Genomic DNA, 23,386 nt, shown 5'->3' with positions numbered 1-23,386 from the left:
CTGCCCATCAGAACGGCGTAGTTACGGCTTCGTTCTGTTTCCAGTTCACTTTTTTCCTGATACTGAATTTCATCAAATCCCGACCTTGCAGGCGTTGTGTCTGCAGTGCACTGGCTGCTGAGAGCTGCGCAGGGCTTCGCAGACCGGAGGGCATTGCCTTCGTTGCGGCTGCTGGAGGTGTCGTCGCTTCCTAGCATCCCGCCAAGAGTGCGATGCTTAGTGCAAACTTCCCATGGCATTAATTCAAGCAGCCCTTGATGCTCACTGTACAGAATGGTAATACCTGTAAGGTAACAAATATAACAGTTAAATGCCTGATGCACTGTGTGTCCCTGAAGGAAAAAAAACACACACACACAAATCTGTATATTCAAAATATGGACTAGAAAAAAGTAGCCTCTTTTTCATACCCTTTCTTATCCATCCATGCTGTCTTTTCCAAGCCCCATCTCAGTCTCAGTAGCCACTTCATTTTGCCCAGTGTAAAGCACAGTCAGTCCTTCCCTTAGCCAAAGCTGCCCAGATCTTGCCCAGATTTTGCCCAGACTGGCAAATAGAAATGGAGAAGCAAACTGGGCCATGATGGGTTATGCTAAATGCAGGACATACATGTGTTAAATTATTTCATTGGCACCTAGAGTATTTGGATTCATTTCTTCATTAATCTAAATAAAGAAACCCTAGGTAGAGATTATTCCCTGCACGCTGGTTCTCTCCCCTTTTTCTATAATTACTGTATAACGTAAAATCTAAACACACACAGGTGCTGGAATCTAGGTCACCTTCTCCCATCTGAATGCTCCAGTCACCAGGATAGGGCTTTTCTGGTTTGCAGCCTTTCCAGAAGATGCACAGACCCATCTGTAGCTATTCTTTTAAACAGCAAGACTGTTGCCTGTAATTTTAGAAGAGCTCGACATCTTCCTCCCCCTTCACCCTCAGGAAGCCACAGCCCACAAGATGAACTCCTTCGGTACAGAGTCACGTTCCAGCTCCCTGGAATGTGACTTCGGGTCTGCACAGTGTTGCCACCTCAAGAGGAGGCACAGAAAAATGCCACTTACGTACCCCAAAATAGGCGATAGCCCAATAGTTAAGACATTCTGTGTCAGGATGGGAGGTGTTGAGAGGAACTGCTCAGGGACACTGATCATGGACATCCCCGGGTGAGAACACCAGGCTGTAGGTTACCATAGAAAGTAAAACAAACTCTGAGAATAAAAGCAATTTTGGAAATGATGGCTTTCTTTGAAGCATATCTCAAAATGAAGGTTGAAAACAACCAGCTGCTGAATTTCCCCTGACATTTTTGGACTAATCACATTAGTGAGAGCTAAAGGCATATCTTGATGTGATGGCCAAAATGAGGCACATCAAGATTTGCTCTGTGTTGAGATTCATTACCAAATGGCAAGCAGCAGCTCTAGCTGTGCCAGCCAAACCCCAGAGTCAATCAGAGTCAGTTTTTCAGCTTGATTTGACTAGATTTTTGCTCACATGTGGATTTGTCGAGGGACACAGAGGTGTCATAAGCCAAAGCAGAGCTCTAGCTGCTCTGGGAGCGCGGGAGCCACGTAGGGGACTTTTACAGAGTGTCTGGGCCTCTGTTGCTAGGCAGTAGCTGAGCAAGGGGGGTTATATTTCTTTTTAAACATCTTAATAACATCTTGGTCCTGTTCTGAGAGCCTAAGCCCTTAGAGGGATCTAGGGTGTTTGCTTTCAAATGACCCCCATTCAGCTGGCGCTTTTCCCTTTGCAGTGAACGGGACAGTGTGCGTTCAGTAAGCCTGTGTCAAGCCTGTGTGTCTCTGCAGGTGTCTGTTCACTAATGTTTGCAAAGCATACTCCTGAAATATTAACCTGTAAATCTAGGCTCAGCTCATTTAGCTAGGATGCTGGCAAAGGATGCATCTGGGGTACACGTGGACCTGAGAAGTCAGTTCTGATTGTGGGGGACAGGCAGATGGACAGTAAATTCCAGCTCTCGGTAGGAGCAAGTAATTCTTCAAAGCACAGGATCCTAGAGACCCAAAGTTTCTCATCAAAATCCAGAAGTTTGAAAAACACTCAGGGATTCAACAGTAAGGTCCTTAAGGCAGTGAGCTGGCAAGTGCCTGAGAGAAGGTACTCATTAGTTTTGTTAGGTTTTGTTTTCATAGTAGTTTCAAAAAAAGGATTTTTTTTTTCCTCTTAACCTTTAGAGTGGAGCAGCTCAGCTACATTATTTATTCTAGAAACGTACCAGAGGCAGGACCACAGCTGAGTCCGTTGGGCAGTATCTGGCAGTCATTGCTAACCCACTCCTAAGACAAAATAAATCTCTACAAAGCACGCAGTGAATCTAGCAAGCTTCCTTCACCTGCTTGCAGCCTAAATGGAGTTTGCCAGCTCATCCTCCAGAGATTAAAAAAAATGGTTCTGCCTCTAATTAAGTAAGAGTCTTTGCAGTGCTTTACCGTTTCCAAAGATACACCGTTAGGCTGTCTGTGCGCTCACTGTGCTCGAGGTTAGCAAACTTACTAAGAGGAGTCAAATAGAGCAGAGGGACTGCACCCTGAGAACAAAGGTGAATGGCTTGGAAACTGTTCCACACCTGATCAAAGATGAAAAAAATTTCCCAAAAACTAAGATTATGGCTCTTTTTCCTTCCCTACAAATTGCAGCTTTTTAGCAGCATAGCTGGTTTTGTGTGGAGCAACAGTGGCATCTAGTGATCACACCTAGAAGATCGCTGAAGATTTACATGAACACAGAAAGAGACAGTATGGGCTAAGGGCAGAGGAAATAGCACAGATCTACTGTTGGCAGTGTCTGCAAACCCGGTCTGCGCATACTGGATCTCTGTCAGTTAGCAACATTTTATCTTCACAGGCATTTTTTTAGCATTTTTACTGCCAATGCTATTATGCCTTGCAAACTGTAACAGTAAAATCTCTTACCAACTCTGTCTTTCTGTTATACCGCCCTCGAGGGTTGAGCAGCAGCGTTGGACAGTTTGCCTCTCACACGATGACAAAAGAAGCTGCTCTTCAGCATTAAGGGAGCCCACATTTCCCAGTCTGGAAGGAAATTAGTGACTCAGCGCTGGCTAGCAGGGATGGAGAACGTGGCAGCCAACACCAAGTCATCTGCCCCTCTGTGGAGCAGACAATAGCCCTTCTATTCGCGCTGAAGAAAGGCCTCTTCTCCAAGAGTGCCGAGGGCCAGACAGTGAGCAGTATTGTTGTAGCTGGGTGAAAAGTTTACTAGTGCAGCAGAAACATAGTGTAAAACATTACTATATACAGTAATCTTGAGTTCAAAGGGGCAGGATGTCTAATATAACTGACTGGTAGTGTGAGAAAGACAAAGCAATCAATTTTGCTTCTGCGTTTTGGTGCAGATAAAACAGAGCAACAGGTCTCTGTTTGAAAGAAAAATTGGAAACAGTTTTATGAAGAGATGTCACTGGGAGAGTAAAGAAAATGCAATTACATTGCATTAAATGTTTCCAGTTCTGAAACAATTATAAGATAACTGATAACACTTTTGATCCCTGGAATGGCAAGTTCAGATCTCATACAGCTTCACTCAGCTCTCCTCTCCCTTGAGTGAGTGTCACTAATTGCAGGCAAGCTATAAATCCACAGTCTGTCCAAAAAAGTTTTGAACCTGTGTTGAATGGCCACTAAAGATTTTATCTCCTTTTCCTAAGAACAGGCTTGCCCGCTTGTCACTGGCCAAACTTGCCCATTCCTCTAGCCCCTCTGGAGTGTATTTGCAGTGACTAGCTCCTGCCTTTGGCTCTAGGCTGGTGTTTGTACCTGCGTGTCATTTGGAAAAGCCACTGGAATCTGTAGGAATGAAAAGCATCATGTGTACATACACGGGTAGGTTCACGTGGCAGAGAAACTATTATTGACAGAGAGCAGTAGAAGCATAGAAACGCCTATTAGGTGTGTCCTAATAGGGCTGAAAAGCTGGTTTGGAACTACCACCTGCATTTCCTTAACCACAGCGCAGCTCATCTGAAGCACTGCCTTTAAATCAGGAGTCTCAGCCCGTTTCTAAGGCTTTCAGGCTGAGGGGTGGGCTCCTGGTTCACTCCAACTGCCTAGCCTTTTTGGAGGACTCCCTGTGGCCGATATCATAGCATTTGCCAGGCAAGGGGAGTCCAGAGGCCTGTGAGCCTAAAGGGGAGGAACAACAGCACAGGTCAAAGTGGTAGCAGAGCCAGCAGAGAGGCAAACCAGCATGCAGCAGAAATTTATTTGTGAGAGAAAGTCTGTCCTTTCCTCCTACTGAAGCGGTGTAGCAGATTCATGCCCTTCGTGGTCATTGCATCAGCTGTGCTACCGCCACCACTTTTCCATCTAATTTCCCCCCTTTTTAGCATTCTCTGCCCTTCCAGGATCTCACACAATGACAATGAGAAATAACTGGGAGCTTTACCTATGGATTACTTGGAGTTTGATGGGCTGCTAGTCTCCTTTTCCCCCACAAGTGACTCGATACTTTTTCTCACACCACACCCTACATCCACAGTAACATATGTGACACTGAACACCATGTCCTGTTCTCCATTAAACCCTTCCGTAGTCCTTACCCCCACTGACTGTTGTGCCCATCCTTGGCCTCCTCATTTGCTGTCCTCTAGTTTTGTGTCATACCTCTGCTTTCTTAAATATACTGTAAATAGAGATTGGAAGATATATTTTTCACTATTTTTCACTATTACACTATTTTATTGGTTTAAAACCTAAAGAAACTGGTGAGATGGGTATGCATATATGGAAACACCATCTCACTATTGCAACCTCTGTGGACTCCCCCTTCCCACACCATTACATTTGGATGTTGCCATCTCTTGGTCTGCAATGTCTGGCCAAACCAGAGGCCCCCGCAACCAGAAGTCTGGATTTTCAGCAGCCCTGCAAGCACCACAAACGTCCGTCTTCTCCTCCACAAATAATTCAGAGTTTTATGCCCACTGAGTTTCACTTACCTTTCAGGTGCAAACAAGAAAGAGAGGGAGTATGATCTGTAGCCTTTCTGAGGAATGCTATTTGAATCTCATGTGAGTTATTTTCAGAAGAGAGATAATTTTGGAGTTCACTGAGTGTGTATGTGTCAGAGCGTATGTGGGAGTTTCCACGGAGTACTTTGCAGCAAAAAGACTATTCAAAGGGTAGTGTTAAAAAAGGCCTAAGTAAATTCGTTGCAACAGCTACTGCTTCAGACACACATTGTCTGGTGTTTATTATTCTTTTCATTCCTGGCCATGTCTCTATTTTTTTTTTTCATGTGAGGGAGGAAATTCCGATACTAAACCACCATTTCTGGTCCCTGCTGTGCATTCAGCTACCCAGACCAGCACCTCCCCAGTTTGATATGGATCCGCACATGAGCCACCGGCCTGGCCATCTACCCACCACAGTGCGATGTGCATAACACAGACAAAATCAGATGGCTGAAGGCTGGGAAGTTGCCTCGGGGGAAGGCTGTCGATACACCATGTTCCTACAGAACTCCTTCCCTAGGGATTTCCTACTGTTAGTGATCAGAAGCAGGATCCTGGGCTAAGCAGACCACCATGGCTGTTCTTATATTCTTGTAAACTCTCGCCAGATCCAGAATCAATGAGCGTGAACAAGATTTGAGAGTTCACAAAGGGAAGGAACAACCCAAATGTGGAGAGAAACAATTGCAAAAACTATTGACTACTGTGATGTAGAAAGTGTCTCTGTCTCTCTCCTGCTCCAGTATTCAAGATATGAGGCACTGTGGGAAGACTCTCCCCATGTTACTAACAATCTTAACAGATGTCAGAAAGACAACAAATGATAAGGAAAAAATGTATGTGCCCTTGAGAGAAAGGAGGGAGATGGCAACAGATCACACAGCAGCCATTTACCAGCCTGGCAGTGCCTGCTGCTGACAAAACGGATGCAGAGGATCAAATCCCAAGTACTACAGTGCATATGTGGTGCATATGTTCACAAAATCCTGCGCAAACGGATATAAACTGTGCTCTGAGTGGACACAAGCTTGCAAAGTCTTTGGGCTGAGCTGCCTGGAGAAGCTAGCTCTGCATTGCAGAGCTGTAGATAGCACAACAAGCTTTGCCCATGGTTACTTGGCCACCTCCATCCAGCTATAGCCTGTACCTGCCTGATAGCAGCACTTATTAGCTTAGTTATAGGGCAGTATAAGCATAGCTATAGCCTCTCCCCATAGTTGGCTTGTGCCCATCTGACTCACAGCACAGGCCAAGCAAAGCCAGGTGTGCCTGCAAAACAACTACGGTCTTATCCTGGCTAGGATTCAAGCGTTCACTCCCTTTTACGTCCCTTTTGCTGGGAGTGATCACCGGGCTGCAAAGTGGGTGAACTACATTACATGATTCAGCTCCCCACTGACGTCAGCCAAGTAACGGTCACTTTCAGCACGTGAAGGATGAAAAAGTAGGACAGTGAGGGAAAAAACAAAGTCCTTTCTTCTGCCAAGGATGTAGGGGAATTATTTTGGAAAAGATTTTTTTTATCATTTAAGAAATGACCTTCTGTAGCCATAGGAACTAGGCAAGACCTGTTTAGCACAATGGAATCTATATCCCATTTCTTGTTTTATTTTCCTTTTTGCACTATGAGTTATATTTACCTGCTAGTTGATATTTAAATAAACTAGTTGGCATACATCTCAATTATTTCATTATTTGCAGATATGCACTGAAGAAGCAAGCGTACAAGCAGCCAAACAGAGCAGAGAGAGCACAGTTCTTGCATAGTTTTCTCACTGAGATACAGGGCATATTTTCCTCATTGCTGAATACAGATTCAGAGCCTGCATTGAAATGAATGCAACCTAAAGGGAGCCACACACTGACCATCTGATCCTTTGATTTGCTGTTTATTAAAAAAACAATCTAAAAGAAGAACAGACAGGAGAAGCTTGTTTTCCCTTAAAATTCCTTGCACCTTTTGAGCTCCCTTCCCCAAAACACCCACAGGTGCTCCTACCCTCCTCCCAACCTTGCCATTCACATATATTTCCTCCCACAGCACTACTTCCTGCTGATTTGTAGTAAGACAATACGGTTTGATATGGTTTTATCAGAGAAAGACTTGGAACAGTTTTTGGTTTTTCTTTAAACTTGTGGTGAGCCAATGCTGCCTTGCGTTGTGTGTTAGATTAAGCGTATCAGAAACTGCATCTTGCGTGCTGAGGGAGTCTGGGTCCAGTCACTGACTAGCCTGAAATGATCTTACACTGCAAACTCAAATGACCTCCAATTCTGTGTCTTAAATCTTGTTAAATACTTTATGTTGGCCCAAGTGCTTCACAAAAAATAATTGAGCTCCTCATCAGAGCTGAGCAGGCAGATTTTCCTGCTGTAGCTTTCATTCACCACTTTTAAGATATCTCAAATTCCAGCTAATGCAAACCATAAAGGCTCTGCTCTTTGCGGGGAGGGGGGAGGTAGCCACAACACCCCACGTGCACTCTGACGCTGTGTTGAATCCACCTTTCCCACCCATGACCCTCCCAGACATGTACATCATCCCAAGGATGCCAAACTGTCACCAAGCAGGGCGAAAGCAGAGGTGTCAAAGTAGAGCAGTTTCTGGGTGTTTGAGGAACCAGTCACAAAACCAGTTCCTGCTGGCTGACAACACATGGGCTAGAGGTGCTAGTCTGCAGATCTCAAAGCACTCACAGGGCTCCATGCAGAGCCACCACTTTGAACACATCTTTCTCCAAAAAAAAGTGAGCAAAACTGGAGTGAACAAAGCATTGACAAGGGATGTGTCCCATTAAGATGAATTTTCATCTCTTCATGCTTCAGTGGCTGTCAGTGGAGCTCATGTCAGATGATGACTTTGGCTCCTTGCCACTTAGTCAGGTGACTATTGTCTGTGGATGGGCACTCATTGCCAAAAGGTGAAGTAAAACTACAAAATGGTGAAACCACCTACATTATTTCCATGTAAATAATTTCATGCGACGTAAAGTGCATTTTATAAAAGTTCCAATCAGATTAAAAGTCTCTTTAAAATTTTCAGCTTGAACTTTTACCTGAAATGGAAATACAATTGTAAAGGCTGTATTTTATTTCAGCTTAAAATAACCTTTTGTTGCCTTTCTAGCAAACATTTATATTAATTTGGACGCATTCTAGTAAGATTTTTGATAAGGATACAAAATTATAGTTTCTCTAGCTGCACTTGTGGATGAAATCAACTATTTGCTGCCTGCAATTCTGAAAAACTGATTTCTTCTATCAAAAAAAAGTATAGGCAACATTGAATAATCTCAGAATAGCTTCAGACCTGTTTCCACTTGCAGGACTGTAAGTATCCTTGCAACAGAATCAAATGCCCGTCCCTGGAGAGCTTCTATTTGATGATGTGGAAAAGCATTCTCATAAACAAACATCAGTCTGACCCTAATGAAGTAGTTTCTCCTGAATAGACTGCAGGAGCTTAAAAAAACAAACACCACCACATTCATTTGGTCCTGTGGAGGCCTCAGGGAGAACAAAATGCAGAGGTTTATACAAGGGAGATTCCTACCACTACAGTTCCCAAGGTCCTCAGAGTTGCAAAGCCACTCTTCCAAACTCTGCTGCATCCCCACACCTCATTTGCCAAAAAGATTCTCTAGCAAAAAATTAATTAGAAACTTCTATGGAGTTTCCTGGACCTCTTCTGAACATCTCTCCTCAGTATCAAGTGATGAAGTTGCTTTTACTGTATGTTGAGCAGACACATTTCTTTGGTCTTATGGGGAATATCTGGGTTATTGAGCAACTGAGGTAATTCTAGTTAGGGGAGACAAGAACATTGAATGTTGTCTTAGAGAAAAGAAATTTTCCCATAGCAAACTAATGCAGAGTTGCTGTGACTCCTTCTCCTCAGTCTGAACAGTCCAAGTACAGGCCCTTCAGAGCGTACTCATTGATACTGAGTAGGTCTAAATCTCTAGGATTAGTATTTTATCAGCATTTCTTTCCCCAGACCAGTATCTGTGCAGAGCTTGCTAACTTTTCATTATGTAATCACATCTTAATGTGTTGGAAATTCATGCACTTGTGACATTTTATCAGCTTTTTTCAGAATGACAGTCCTTTTATTTTCACTGGTTCAGTATACAGGTGCACAGTACACTAACGCTAGGTAAAAACAAGGAGATTGATTCACAATGAAATTTTGAAAAGAAGTGCATTTCCTCTGAATCAAAGTAGAAACGACTCTTACACGCTCCATAATCAGTGACTAAATTCTACATTATTTTAAATTTACTCATTGCTACGAATAATCATTACTGACAACACTACTGTGATCTGAAAATAAGGCAGGGGCAAGATCTGATCTACATGTGTTTCAAATTTATAATGTTCATACTTGTATATTATTTTATATCCATACACTTGTATAAAACACAATAATAAAATAAAGTTGTCCCCACAACAATAAACAGGGTATATTGTACAGCTTATAATTTATGGCATACAGTAAAACTGATGTCACATCCTATAGATTTTATGGCACAAATTAATAAATAGATGATATATTAACTTGTAAATTTAACCAAAGAAAAAAAAAAGGAGATATTACATACAGTGGGACTGATTCATCAGTACTGCTTTTTTCCCAGATTAGTGTCTCGGCAGTTTTGCATCACGGTAAACTTGTCAGTAATAAGGTAAAGAACCACAGTCAGTATGTACTATATGGCAGAGCTATAGTATTTTAAGAGCAACCTGAATTTCTGGAATTTGAGTGCTTGAGTTTGTAACCCTGAAGTTGAATTACCCACATTTAGTGCCTCTGCCTGCCTGTTTTAATATATATAGAAAAAAAATCTGTTATTTGTCTTATGATGTTAACCAGCTTTGAAGAACTTCTAAGTAAGACACATATCAAAAACATAGGCTTCTGAGAAAACGTAATGAGAAATTTAAAAAAGGGATTCAGTCAGAAGTAGAAATTCAGCTTATAGCTTAGCCAGCGCTGTTTCACAACAAACTAGAACCAAGTGAGGGAACCCATGGCAGTCCAGTGGATCCAATCCATTTATACAGTGGCTGATATGCTGACTTTTAATGATAAGTGGCACCCAAAGTGCCACTTATAGGGTCTATTTATAGGGTTGAAAATCCTAAACTACTTCGGAACATTCATATATTTTACATACTGCCAAGCAGGCAAATATTTAATTAATTATAAAAATGGCTGTTATCTAGATACTAGCTTTTAAGTCCACTGTAACCAGAATGTGTCATAATGCTCAAACAAATATACATATATACCTAATTTAGCAGTGCTGAAACTCTCCAGCAGTTATATGTAATAGAAAAATAGCAAGCCAGTGTTGTGGGCAGACTTATTCTCACAGTCTGTTATTTTTATGCTTGCTGACTACATTTATAAACTACAATATCATCAGAGGACTGCCATGGGAAGAAAAGCATGAAATGCTGTTCAAGAATGTCCAAAGCCAGATGGCCCAGTAGGTGAGTGGTAATATTCGACACTGAAAGTGATACTTTCAATTGCTAGGGCCGCTTGTGCTTCCGTTAGTTGTGGCTTCTCCAGCTACTCACAGAGCATGATGACGAGGTCTAATAAAGAAGCTGCACAACAGCCATAAAAAGTGCTTTTTGGATAGGTTTTACTGCAACAGATGGGCAATTTGTCCTTAGAGCTTTGACAGAGACAGGAGGTAGCCATGGGGGGCTGAAAGGTTAAAGGCAGCTGGCAGTTTTACATCTGGATTAGATTTAAAGAAACAGTATGCTTCACACTGTAAATCAATGTTTATTTTACCACGGAACCATCAGAATCTACAACAGGGTGCCAGAGTGCGTCTTCTCTAATCTATTCCATACCACACAGGGGCACAACTTTCAAAGACATACATTTATACCTCTGGTAACCACTTTTGTCCCCATTACTTTAATTAAAGTTTAGAAACTCTTTGGGACACAAATATACACGCATACATGAAAAAAAAAAAAAACACATTTTTTTGTTGCTGTCAGAAATAGGAAGTACCAGGTAGTACGTCACCGTTTCCTGGTCCCACTGTTGCCACTGACAGACTTACTGAAACTTCTACTCATTTGTGGAAAGTGTACAGTTGGCGTTCTTTCAGTGGGGCCATACAGCCCTAAATTCCTGGCTGTGGCTGACTTTCGAAGAGGCTTGACACTGGGAAAAGGGTTGAAGACTTGCAACTTCGGGTTACCGGGCTGGGGAGATTTACCCAGGTTTCCACTGTCACTGGATGAAGCAGAGGACTCAGATAAACGTGTTTGGCAAGACTGACTGGATGTTGACTCAGCATCAGCTTTGCTATCTGAGGCGAGTTCCAGCGCTTCTAGTTTTAGCTGAACCACTGACATGTTTGCGTTGGTGTCCTTAGAGACCGGCTCAGCACACTGTCTATCAGCTTTTTGGGGAGTCCTGTCATCCAAACCACCACCTTCTCTTTCTCCAAAATCAGAATGTGAGGAAGTCTCCTCCTTGGCACCAGGACTATTTGTTTTACAGCTCTCACTCTGCTCATCTATCAGTCCAACGGTATCCCCATAGCCCAGCTGGCCTTTGGCCCTAGCAATATTCTTTCGATGAACTCGTATGTGAGTGCGCCATGGAGAGTTCAGTTTGGTTTTAAGATCTTCTTGGGGAATGGGAGACATTTTCCCTGTAGCGTGACTTGGGATGTGAATGACAGCATTCTTGAGAGACCTGTTATTCGACTTCATCTTCTTTCCTAAAAGAAGGTGGTTTATCACCGGGGAGTAGTTTACCTGAGAAGGGAGAAGGCTGGTAACTGGCCCTTTGTCTGAAAGAAAGTGTTTGAAAGAAACATAGTGTTGTTAAGATCAAAACAAATTACTAAGAATCTGCCACCAAAGACTATTTTGATGCCTTTCCTGAGGTATAGCAAAGGTCTGTAGGACTGACTCTAGTAAAATCACTGAATTGCTCTTACATCTTGGAGTCAAACACAAAGCTGAAACTTGTGCGATAAAGTTTTCCTGTCTCCCTCGCTGCTTCTCACCCATGGGTAAGTCCTGAGCCAGACATGCTATGAAAACAAAGGGTATCAAAAAACAGCTCTGCAATTTTTGGAATTGCAAGAGCGAGCACAACAGGAAACTGGGTAGTCACACAACGCACTTGCATATCCATTGCAGTGCAATCCTTGCATTAGGTATAATCCTGCACAAGTTTTTTGCTGTTAATGGTATACTTGCTGTAACCAAAAGTTTAACGTTAATACTAGCCTTGGATCTTCCCTCTCCTTTATTTCTCTTCCAGCTGTAAGAAGCCATTCAGTCCCTACATGAGGTCAGTCACATAAGCCTCTCCATGAGGCCTGCTGGTCTGAAGAATGAGCCAATGTATTTTCAAATGGGTGAAACCACACCAGCTCATTTCCATTAGGTCCTCTGATTAAACCACAGCAATAGACTCAGAATTAGGTGACAGTTTGATTAAACCACAAACTTGGCCATTAATCATGATTAGTAAATTAGAAAGGTTTTTTGGCAATCCTTAGGAGTCAACATCTCACTGTTTGCACTATTTCAGCATGGCTACTGCCTTTGTTCAAAGCAGACACCTTGCCACTATTGAAAAAAAATTCCTTATAAATCAACTTAGCGTTCATGAAAAGTTGCAGCTGCATGGACTCAAATGCTCCAGGTAGGATGGGTTTAGCAAATCTAGGAGAGGAATAAACTTCTCTGCAGTGATCCATCTGCAGGGTTCCATGCTGACTTGGTAAGATGACTCGTAAGTGGGAAGGAACGAGTGGGGTGGGCTGTTTTCAGCTTGCACACCTGTTAAAATCTTCAGCTCCTCTGCTCATGCTAACCCTGGTGTTGCCCAGTTTGCCAGCTGTGGAAGTAGACTTTGTAACACAGACTGCAACATGAACTGATCTCCACCTCAATTCTCACACCAGTGTTATTAGAGCTAGATAGACTGTTAGCTGCAACAGGAAATTGGAGCCAGCTCTGTAATCTGCCATGCCCTGATGAACTCAGGAGAGTTAGGATGATATGTACCAGCTAGGAATCTACCTGCTCCTTGATCTAAAGTGTACTCATTTCACTTTTTACAATGCATCAGTATGTCAACTCCAAGAACGCCAAAGATTTAAATTTTTTAATCAGAGAGATCAACGCAATGTACCCAGATAGCAAATACATCTTTAAATACCATTGTTCAGCTGGTCCCTGGGACCCAAAAAGATCCCAGGGTCGTCACCTTCAGATCCTGACAAAAGAAAAACAAAAACATCACCTTTTCATTTACAATTTGTGTGTATGAAGTGGCATCCACTTTATTACACATGTGTTGTATAGGCTATCCTCTTTTGCTTTCTCTATTTGGTTAAATGTTAAAGAACATTATTTGCCTTGTCTCCTATCATGAAGTCAGCTTGTAAAAAATCAGTAAGTAAAGCATGTTTTAATATATTACCTGCTCTGATATACACATGGTGAACTTGCTGTTGCTGCTTCTTCTTTATCCTGGAATATTGCTTTTTCAGTGCATTAATATCAGTGGTCATACGCTCCATCATCATGCTGTTAAAAGCAGCATGATATTCACTTCGGCAAGAGTCTATTGCTCCTGGACTTAGTTCTGCAATATTACTGGAGCCCAGACTTTGCTCTTCATTCTGGTCTGCATAAAGTGGGAATAAAATGAAGATGAGGAATACATCAGCACACTCAAGAGTTCCTCCGATTACCTGCAAGGGAAGTGCATGCCTGATTTCTGCTGTCTTATTTACCTATAGCCTTTTGATGAAATCAGCTGCTATTATAACGTGCAAATTTAACACAGCTGTCATATTTTAATAAAAAGTATTCTATTTCTTTATATTATTATATTAAATATTATCATATAAACATTTTTAAAGAGAGTACAAAACCAGTTAACCTAACAATGGAGCGTGTGGAAATTCACTTTATAAATCACCTGAAAATACGCCAGCCTTCCCTAAAGTAATTCAAAAATTATTAGAGACTCTCAGGTGGTCAAAGAAGAGGCTACCACTCCAAGTTATAAAATACATTACAGTCAAGCAGGCACGGGGTTAAAAACTGACCTAGTGAAACTGAGTGAGAGTAAGAAGAGGCAATAATGGCTCCATAGGGACAAAGCTGCTAGTGGCAACGGAAAGGATGGGTGCAGAGCAGCTGAGGAGGAGGCTTCTCTGATCCAACAGCTGCAGAGCAACAGAGGCAGTGTAATTTATTTTCACAGCTGTCTTTGGTGCACCACCAAACTGGCACTCCAGGGTCAAGGGGTAATTCTTTTTCAAGGAATGTTTGTTTGTCTTTGGCTTAGTTTGCAATAGCAGCTTGATGTTCTAAGTGCTAGCTTGAAGCAGCAGGCAGAGTCCCTCAGGAAGGGAAAACAAAACATCACAACATCAAGAGGAGAATTCCAGCATGTAGGTTATAGGTCTCGGCAAAACCAAGCCACGAGAACGATGATGCGTAACCAGGTAACAGTGACTGCTAACATCCATCTGCCTTTTTCTAACTACAGCTATTCTGTTTGCAGGCAGAGCCTCTGAAGATCCAATGAACAATGCTGCCCTTACCCTGAACATCACTGAAAGCAAGCAATATTACCAGCTACCTGTGAGAGACACGTAAAAATCTATCTTTTCTTGTAAGCCCTTCTCTGAAAGTGCTGCACCTGTGAGAGAAGCTGTTGAGTAAGAATCCTCCCCCAGGGCATGATAAAATCAGTCTCCAAAGTCACTATTTCACAGACACTGATGCGAGTTAGCAAACAATCTACTTTTCTCAAATGTATCAGAATTTTACTCTGCTTACTGAGCTTGCACAGTTGAATGTACAATTCTGCCAGAAACTTTCTTTCAATGTGGAAGGATGTGAAAAAATGGTAACATTTTGTCAGAACACCTTAAACCGTACACAATTTAAAAAATAAAAAAGAAATTTGACACACCCAGAATACACAACAGTCTGAAGGTTTGGCCAAAAGCAAGGTGAGGCGGCCTGCAGAATTCAGTTGCTGTTTCACCACTGATAGGTTCCAATACTATTCAAGCATATGCTAATAAAAGTCAAGGATATTTATTAAATATACACTCTTCAGAAGATGCTAACTACCTAACAGCTGTCTTGGAAATTAGCAACAGGTAGGGGTTTTTGTTATATGCTTGCTTCTTTTTTGTGACTGGGGAACATTGTGGGGTTGGTTTTCTAAACATTACTAAGGCAAATTTTTACCCAATTTACTCTACAATACAGCCTTCAAGCTAAGCTTGGAAGGCATCTTTGCGGACTGCAGAGCAAGCCATGTGACATCTGTTGTAATCTCTATGTGAATTTAAAATATAATCTTCATAGCAGCTTTCACAGTTGAAGCTACAGATGATTTCTGCAAGGTCATACAGATCTAACTAGATTTTTCAAAATCAACTGAAGCGCCTTTACCTTTGATCTGTTTTTGGTACTTCTGGAGCTCTGGTACCAAAAACCCACTTAATGGTCCAAGACAGCCAATTCCATTGGCGATAGAGTCTTCGTCATCTGGGTCATTCTCCTCATCGCTGTCTCTGGTTCTGCCGAGCCGCCTGTCAAATGAGAACATAAGGGAAATAGGAAAGAAAGACATTCTTAAATATGATCACCAGCAAACAGCTTCATCTTCAGGTGCATATAAGGGAAGATGCCATCTGCCACTATCTACCTGAGATAAATAATGACCCTATATGCTATAAACAGTGCAGTTCAAACTTACCCGGAAAGTGAAGTTGATTTTACTGCAGCAGGGAAAGGAGTAATGTTGTATGTGTATTTCTCCCTTAATTCTGCCAACTGTGGGAAGGGAAACTGAGCCATGGTATAAACAGTCTAGGAAAAAAAAAATGCAAAATTGTCCTTTTAAGCAACGGACCCACAAAAAATTCTCCCTGAACAGATTTTCATAGTCTTACAGGACTAAAGGCTACACATTCTCATATGCCCTAAGAAAATGTAAATGGCCTAGTTATATGACGCAATCAATACTTCTTGTAGTAAAAATAAAGAATGATTCACTAGAAAAAGACCTGGCTCAGAGTAAAGAATATATGATAACATGAGAGGTAGCACAGGAGCATGCGCCTGTGAAATAGGTCTTTATGTCTGAGAAAGACCTCAGGTGGAAAGAGGATAATCAGAAAAATATATTGTTTATGGAAATAAGGATCCCTACAAGACTGTTAATTTTCCACAACAGAAGAATGTAAGGTCTTTTTCAGCTACTGTCCTTATGTAATAATCATTCTCCTAATAATCATCCGCTCCTTGCCAGCACTCTGCAAACCCTCCTCCTCCAGTTACGATTTTACTTATACGAAGGCATTACTGAGTTTTCTGGAATCTTCCAGAAGACCTACTTTTCTGCCCAAGTGCTCAACAAGATACTGACATTATCAGAAATAGCGGAGCAGATCCTCACTTGATGTAGACTGCTACTGATCTATTAAAACCAATAGCATTATGCCAGCTGAGCCCCAAGAGTTTCTGTGATGGAAATCACTTCCTCAGCACAAAAGCTATAGTCAAACAGGAAGGACTTTACATTATCCACCTAACTTTTCTCCTCTCACAGTTTAAAGGAAAATAATAAAAAAACACAAAGACTTGTTCTATGATGAATAAAGAAACCTCTCTGCAGTACTCTGAATTCAACACAGCAGTCCTTAGAACATAAAACCAGACTAATCAAAAAAAAAAAAAAGACTTTAATATATTTTATTTATTTCAGCACCCAGAGACAGAGAAGACAAATAGTTGCAAATGCATTTACTTTAGCATTATTTTTGCTTTAAGTCATTTTGTAATAATGGAATGTGTATCACCAGCTGACCTAGCATAAAGACAGATCATATTCATGGCAATACCATTGCTGATTTCTTCCTACAAATTTACTAGACTTCTTTTCCTGTTTTCACACTTACAACTATTCAGGACTTTCAAAAAATTGACACACAGTTCATTTGGAGTCTTGATGCCAAAAGGAAAAAGAAAAAACAGCTGAAACAGCTTCTCAGAGCTTCTTTGAAAATCATAGCTTTTCCCCTATTTTGAAAATTAAATGTCTTCTGAAAGACAGCAACTTAAACATTTCTCATTAGCTGTGACAGGAAATCTTTTTTCTTGTGCTATAAAGTCCGTGACATTTTCATTTGAAGGCAAATGGTCTCAATTAAGATGAAAGGAAATTCTGAACAATTTCTACATAATCCGTTCACGAGCAGTGCCTTGTCTGGGCTAAGCACACTAAGAAAGTCACAAAAACGGAGTCAGTGCTGGACCCTTCCTGACAGGAGGAGAAAAGAAATGCTTCTCAGTTGCAATGATGCAGGCAATTAGGAGCAGGAGGAACATTCCCGGCTGGAGCAGGCACAGGGCAACAGCACAGCTGAATAGGTTTCTGCATGAAAAAGCTTTTATACCTTGAGGTATGCACAGACTGTAAGGCAGGGAGAATGCCTTCAGAAACCCAGAGCATGCACTGAAGCTTCATCTCTCCATGAAACTACAATGCTGCTGTGAAAGACAAATATTCTCTGGGGCCTGAACAGTGATATCCTGGCAGTTTACCAGACCAAGGAATTTTATGATCTGAAGAAAGACCCACCTCCGGCCCAACATGTCTGCCTGTTTGTTTGATCTCCATCACACTTTCCTGTTTTTTTGCCATATGTCTCAACTTTCCCCCTTCATGGAGCAGAGGTGTGTCTGGTACTTATTTCTACTCTTTATGTCAACAGCCTTTCCAGGTAACTTGTTCCATATGCTAGTAACCCTTTATGTGAAACAGTCAACCTGGAGTCCTCCTTTTACTCCTTGCACCTACTGGTTTAGATTATGCTTTCAGCTTTTGCATGTCTCCAATCTGTGTCTTTTCCAGATCCTGTGCAATTTCTTCTATTTAGTGTACACACTTTTAACTTAATTACTTGTTATCAGATTAAGCTAAAGGCTTGCACTTGCCATCTGGCTAAGAGACCCACAAAAAAAATTTATCCTGGTGCAAGTTCCACTGAAAAGTCAAAAATTATGACAATCGACACCTGTGATTTCCTCCTTTCAGCAATGTTTCAGAGTCTAAGAATCTTGTTCCCAGTTTGTATGTGGCTTTGGATACCACTTGGTTAATTTTGGTGAAACCGTGCTAGTGGGGAACACCTACAAATAGTAAGCCTGATACAGCCAAACTCATTCACTTATTTATGGCCATAAGGGACAGATTCTGGAAACATTAAAAACAAAACCAAAAAAGCCTCTGTTCTGACCTTAAGTAAATAGCTATTTGTCAATCTTCTGCCTTACTCTGAAAATGCAAAGCCATTTATGCCCTCAGCAAAATACTCTACAAAAGTGATGGGCTAGGACTTCCAAAAGAGGGTAAGCAATTTTGCTTTTCCAGATAGCTCACAAACACTTCGCTCAACTGCAGTCCCACACTGGTTGAGAGCTTTTCTATCTCTCTTTTCACTAGGAAAATCAAAACAAAAAACAAACAAAACAATCTCCCTCCCTCCTCCAAAAAAGTTAATGACGAATACACTCAAATCAGGATAATAGTGTCTACATGAGACAGTCTAAAAATGTTACGATAACAGAGAGGTATTAATCCCTATTCCTCTCCACCACAGTAAACACACAGGGATTCCTCTCCTTTTCCTGTTTTCTTCTCATCTCCTTCACATTCGGATGTTTTTTAGTGTACAAACTGAACTAATTTAGTTGCTTATAAAAATGCTTGCTTTCTGAGAAGGCACGAAAGCATGTACTCATAAACCAGCACAGAGTGTTGAGAATATCTGTGGACACCTGGCGTACAGCCTTCTGTCTCCACGTTAAAACCAAAGGGGTTTATTAAAAGGCCAATAAAATAACCTTACTGAATACCGTATTTGTTTAGCTTCTAGTCCTGAACGCATACTCGGCCTAGCATCTGAAGTGTACAGCACTAACCCTTATTTACCTTAATTATTTAATCTGAAAAAGGGGTGAAGCTGTTGCCTTGCTCCTCCAATCCCTCCATGTTCTCCTCAGCATAACTTTATAAGAACTCTTGCCATTTAAGGGCCAAATTTGCAAAAGCTTTAAGCCCTCCAGAGTTTTAGAGTTTTTAAGACTCTTTAAGAAAAGAAGAGTTTTTAAATGATGAACGTGTACCAAGCATACATGCTGGTGAAGAGAACGAGGGCAAGAGTTCCTTTGATCTAATTTAGACGTCTGTCCTATCAACACTTGCTCCTGAGGCATGGGCCAAGCCCCCTCTAACTCCCATCAAAAGAAACAGGCCTTTTAGAGCACAATTTGTTTCCTGGTGGCCTAGAAGTGCCTGTAACTATTCACTGTCTTAAGTGAAGACACAGGTAGCTCAGATGTAAATATCACTGTCATGCCACTCTAAAGAAAAGTGAGATGACCGCGACCACTTCACCAATATGTGTGGGAAAGGCAAACTAGGATATTAACCCTTTCCTACAGTTGAGCCACCTTGGAAAAAAGGAATCAGGCATGAGTACCCTGCTCTATTGATTTTGAAAAAAAAAAAAAGGAACATTTTGAAAACAAAGCAGCCTAAACATTAATCTCTGGCTGATTCCTCTGGAAAAGCTTAAAACAATATATAAAAATGATGCTTTCAAGCAGCCTGGATCCTTTTGTTAATGCACTGTTTCACGTTTCTCTATTTTTTTTCTCCAACACAGAGAGCAAATAGTTCAAATTCAGCCAGGGACATGGGGAGGGATTCATCTCCCCTCATGGCCAACACCTACATTGCCTAATTCTCTTCACTGAGGGTAAAGGGAGTCTACAGTGAGCAGCTCGGATGGAGATGGCTACACTGCCAGTGCCTGCCTTTTACCTGATGAATGCTCTCTCAACTATTGGGTGGTTTCTTTGACTGAGCAGACACATGGAAAACAGACACATCCTTCTACTTTGCAAAAAAACTTTATATCTACTACACCACCTCCATACCAGTGCCAGTGACATCCTACCCTAACACTCCTATAAGTGGCACACAGTACACATGTACAACATGAATACACATATACTTTGCACTAAGTGTTTCTCGGTTTTTGCTGAAGCACAGAAAGACTGCTAAGTTATTATATTCATATATAATAGTTGCAACAGTTCAGAAAGAATCCTTCCAGCCCTGCAGTCTGTAAGCTACCTACGATTCATCTTCCATTATACACAACAGGGAAGAAGGAAATCCAGCACTCAATCACTTAAGCACACTTCAGCTTTCCCGATATTATTTCTTGTGACAAATGCCACATCTTGCTTTCGTATTGCACTTGAGGCCAGGAACAGAAATATAATGCATATGAGAAGGCATCAGCTTGTGCTGCCCTCCTCACACTTCCTCAACATCTAAACTATCTTGTGAGGAACCATAACATCCACTTCAAAAGCATGTGGGTGCCTCTGACCAGCTGCATTTCAAAGGAAAACAAAGCCACCTTGCTGACCTCTCCTATCCCTAGAACTCTCTCATTAGACAACCCTCCCTCCCCCCAAAAAAAATTCTGAAAGCAATCCTCTACTTTAGGGCAATATTTCATCAGACTATGGAAGTGTATTATCCCAGACAGCCAACACATATTGCTTTCAGTAATGGGTACACCACTTAGAGTAACACAGCTCACTTGCCAACTATTATAATAGACACATCCAACTTCATATTCTGAGACCAGAATTTTTTTTGTCCCCTTAAGGCAGGTCAAAAATTTCAGGTGAATTATTTGCTTCTGTATTTTCACCCACTTAATCACCATACTCTAACTCATCGAAAATAAAATTCCAGGAGTGTAGCATGAAGTCTTCACTAATCACCTAAGTAGACAACACCTCAAGGATATTAGAAAAAAAATGCATGCGTAAATCAATAACATAGCTCTGCAACACTAAAAGTCCTTTTTCCCAGAACAATGTAATCTTTGTTCTTACACAATGACGTAAGCTTTAAGAATCCAGTGAGTGCAATTATCTACAAATGTCTTTGTTTATAGTTCACTGACGACTGTTCATGGCTTTCTTTTAATTCATGAAGGGTTTTTTCCCTTTACAGTTGATAAACTCTAGCCTCCCACAGTGTCTGCAGAATGAAAAGGACACTCTGTAATGAATAACTAGCAAAAAAAAAAAAAAACAAAAGAAAACAAAAGAACACCCTACAAATAAGAGGCAGAATCTTTTACTAGTCATATTTTAAGTAACGCCAGTTGGGCACTATATCACAACAAACTTTCAGCTGTCAGTATGGCATCCAGTTTTTATCAAATGGAGCCTAGCAGTTTTCTACGCTTCATGTATAAGATAAGATTTCAGCTTTAATTGCAGGTCATCTATTCGTTCCACTGACATGTTAGTTTAACCTAGTTACCTTATTTTTTATTCTTGGGAGAGTTTAGGTTTCTGCAGTACCTGAATAAAAAGCATACTTCTTTAGAAATCAGTGTCCAAAGAATGCACAGAATACATAAACAATAATTATTATCACATTTACTCACCTGCATGAGTTCATTGCTGTCAATTAGACTGTCTTCCAGCATCTCCTGGGTCAGCTTGCCCATGGTACTGTAAAACTCATCTGCGGTTTCACAACACTCTATTTGCCTACATCAAAATACATGTTAGGTTTTTGTTTTATTTTTACATATGATTATACACTTCCAAACCAAATTTGAACTTTCTGCAGTCATAAAATACGCACTTCTATTAGTCACTCCAAGTTCACTGCAATCCTGCCCATGATTTCAAATAATAAAATCATGCACATCATATTAGAAATACTGATGCAGTAAAAGAATGGACTGAGCACAACTTACTGGCCTGACTGCCCATGATAAAGGATTCATGCATGTACGGCCAAGTTCTTCATCCTGCTCCTTTCACTTCTACAACTTGAGAACTGATAAATCTTGCCTCCTACTAATAAAAGGGAGTTTTCCCATCAGCTCAAAAAAAGAAGTATAAGGATTTATTGATTGCCTCACCACGCGTCCCTCACTGGGCACCAGCTAGCTGATTTCACTGGCTGAATTGCCTTTCTGCCAAATAGGAACATTTTGTTTGGCCAAGAAACATTCCAGTGGAGAAAATTAATATGTGTACATATATATATATATAATTGTATTCAATAGAATTGTGCTCACGTAACACAGAATATAGGAAAATTCTCTCATATCCTGCACACCTATGAACACTGTTTCCAAATTGTCTTTATTTTGAGAGATCCAAGCATTTTTTACGTTTGTTTACGTTTCTGAAAACATAAAATCGCTCACAGTGTGTCAGCTAAAGGAAGAGCAGAATGAGTAATAGGCTTTTGTGACCGGCTGTGGGACACACCTTAGGTCAGTCAGTAAACATCCTCTCCCATGAAAGGAAAAATTTGTTTTACTTCAGTCCCAATCAAGTGTAATGCTGGCCAGAAGAGAAATCTATCACCTCAGAAATACTAAAAATTAGTCTGAGCTTTAAAGCCTTGTGTCATCACACAGGATTCAGTGCAATAAGCGTCTCTTGCCAAATCAAGACTACAACATCTTGCACAGACATGCGAAAAACAAGACTGGGCTGCTCTTTTGTACATACGTGCCTACGAGTTGGTCAGTTCAGCTGTATATATTATAAGCCATTGTGTCAGAGCTTGATCAAAGGATACACTGGCCTGATCCAATTAGAAAAGCTTTTGAACTTAAGGCTCCCTTCTTCAGATCTCTCAGAATAAAAATTAATCTTATTCCCACCAGTTTTTCTGAGAACCTTTGTCTGACCTTCAAATAACAAAACCAATTAAAGATAGAGACGAGGAAGCAAAAAAGAGTAATAAACCACTGATCAGCTAGTTAAAATTAATAATTTCTTTGCACTTACAACAACTTCCACTCTAATATACCAATATATTTTGCAAATATTCATTTAACTTTACAGCACCTTCAAGGGGAAAATAAATATTATTATCCTCATTCTGTGGATTAGATGTTTATAGGCTTAAAAAGACTAACCTACAACTTTGCAATAAATCTAGAATAAATTAAAGTAATCCACATTTTCTTAATGTGGTTTGGGTGTCTTAAAGCTATACATAAATTAATTTTTCCTTCCTAAAAATATCCTTAAAGGAAAGGAGCATACATTCTTTGGCAGGAAATCTAGCTCTAATAGTTCTAGAAAGATCTACTAGGATGGATCTTCCATTGGAAAAAATCGTAGTTCAGGAATCACTTTGGCTGAAATCATTGTTTTGAGGAAATTTATTGAATGACCTATTATTAATCTAAACTTCATCTAAGCTTTAACTCAGGAATTTCAAAT

At 40.9% G+C, this 23,386-nt stretch overlaps 1 protein-coding gene across 5 annotated transcripts in view; it reads right to left on the bottom strand.

Moving 5' to 3' along the window:
* Window positions 1-10,779: 10,779 nt before the first annotated feature.
* The window catches only part of TBC1D30 (TBC1 domain family member 30), a 55,274-nt gene continuing 42,667 nt past the window's right edge, over window positions 10,780-23,386 (bottom strand). For 3 of the 5 annotated variants that reach the window (XM_068934710.1, XM_068934704.1, XM_068934719.1), the window contains 6 exons: window positions 21,577-21,682; window positions 15,786-15,898; window positions 15,479-15,618; window positions 13,479-13,685; window positions 13,215-13,271; window positions 10,780-11,829 (listed from right to left, as the gene is read on the bottom strand). In XM_068934710.1, coding sequence (XP_068790811.1) covers window positions 11,048-11,829; window positions 13,215-13,271; window positions 13,479-13,685; window positions 15,479-15,618; window positions 15,786-15,898; window positions 21,577-21,682 — 1,405 coding nt within the window. In that variant the 3' untranslated portion in view covers window positions 10,780-11,047. The remainder of the gene's footprint in view (window positions 11,830-13,214; window positions 13,272-13,478; window positions 13,686-15,478; window positions 15,619-15,785; window positions 15,899-21,576; window positions 21,683-23,386) is intronic. The other 2 variants (XM_068934695.1, XM_068934727.1) reach the window with 1 other exon arrangement.

This window comes from Struthio camelus, chromosome 1 (genome assembly GCF_040807025.1).
Source record: "Struthio camelus isolate bStrCam1 chromosome 1, bStrCam1.hap1, whole genome shotgun sequence".
Classification (NCBI taxonomy): Eukaryota; Metazoa; Chordata; class Aves; order Struthioniformes; family Struthionidae; genus Struthio; species Struthio camelus.
This window is presented reverse-complemented; position numbering and strand designations above follow the sequence as displayed.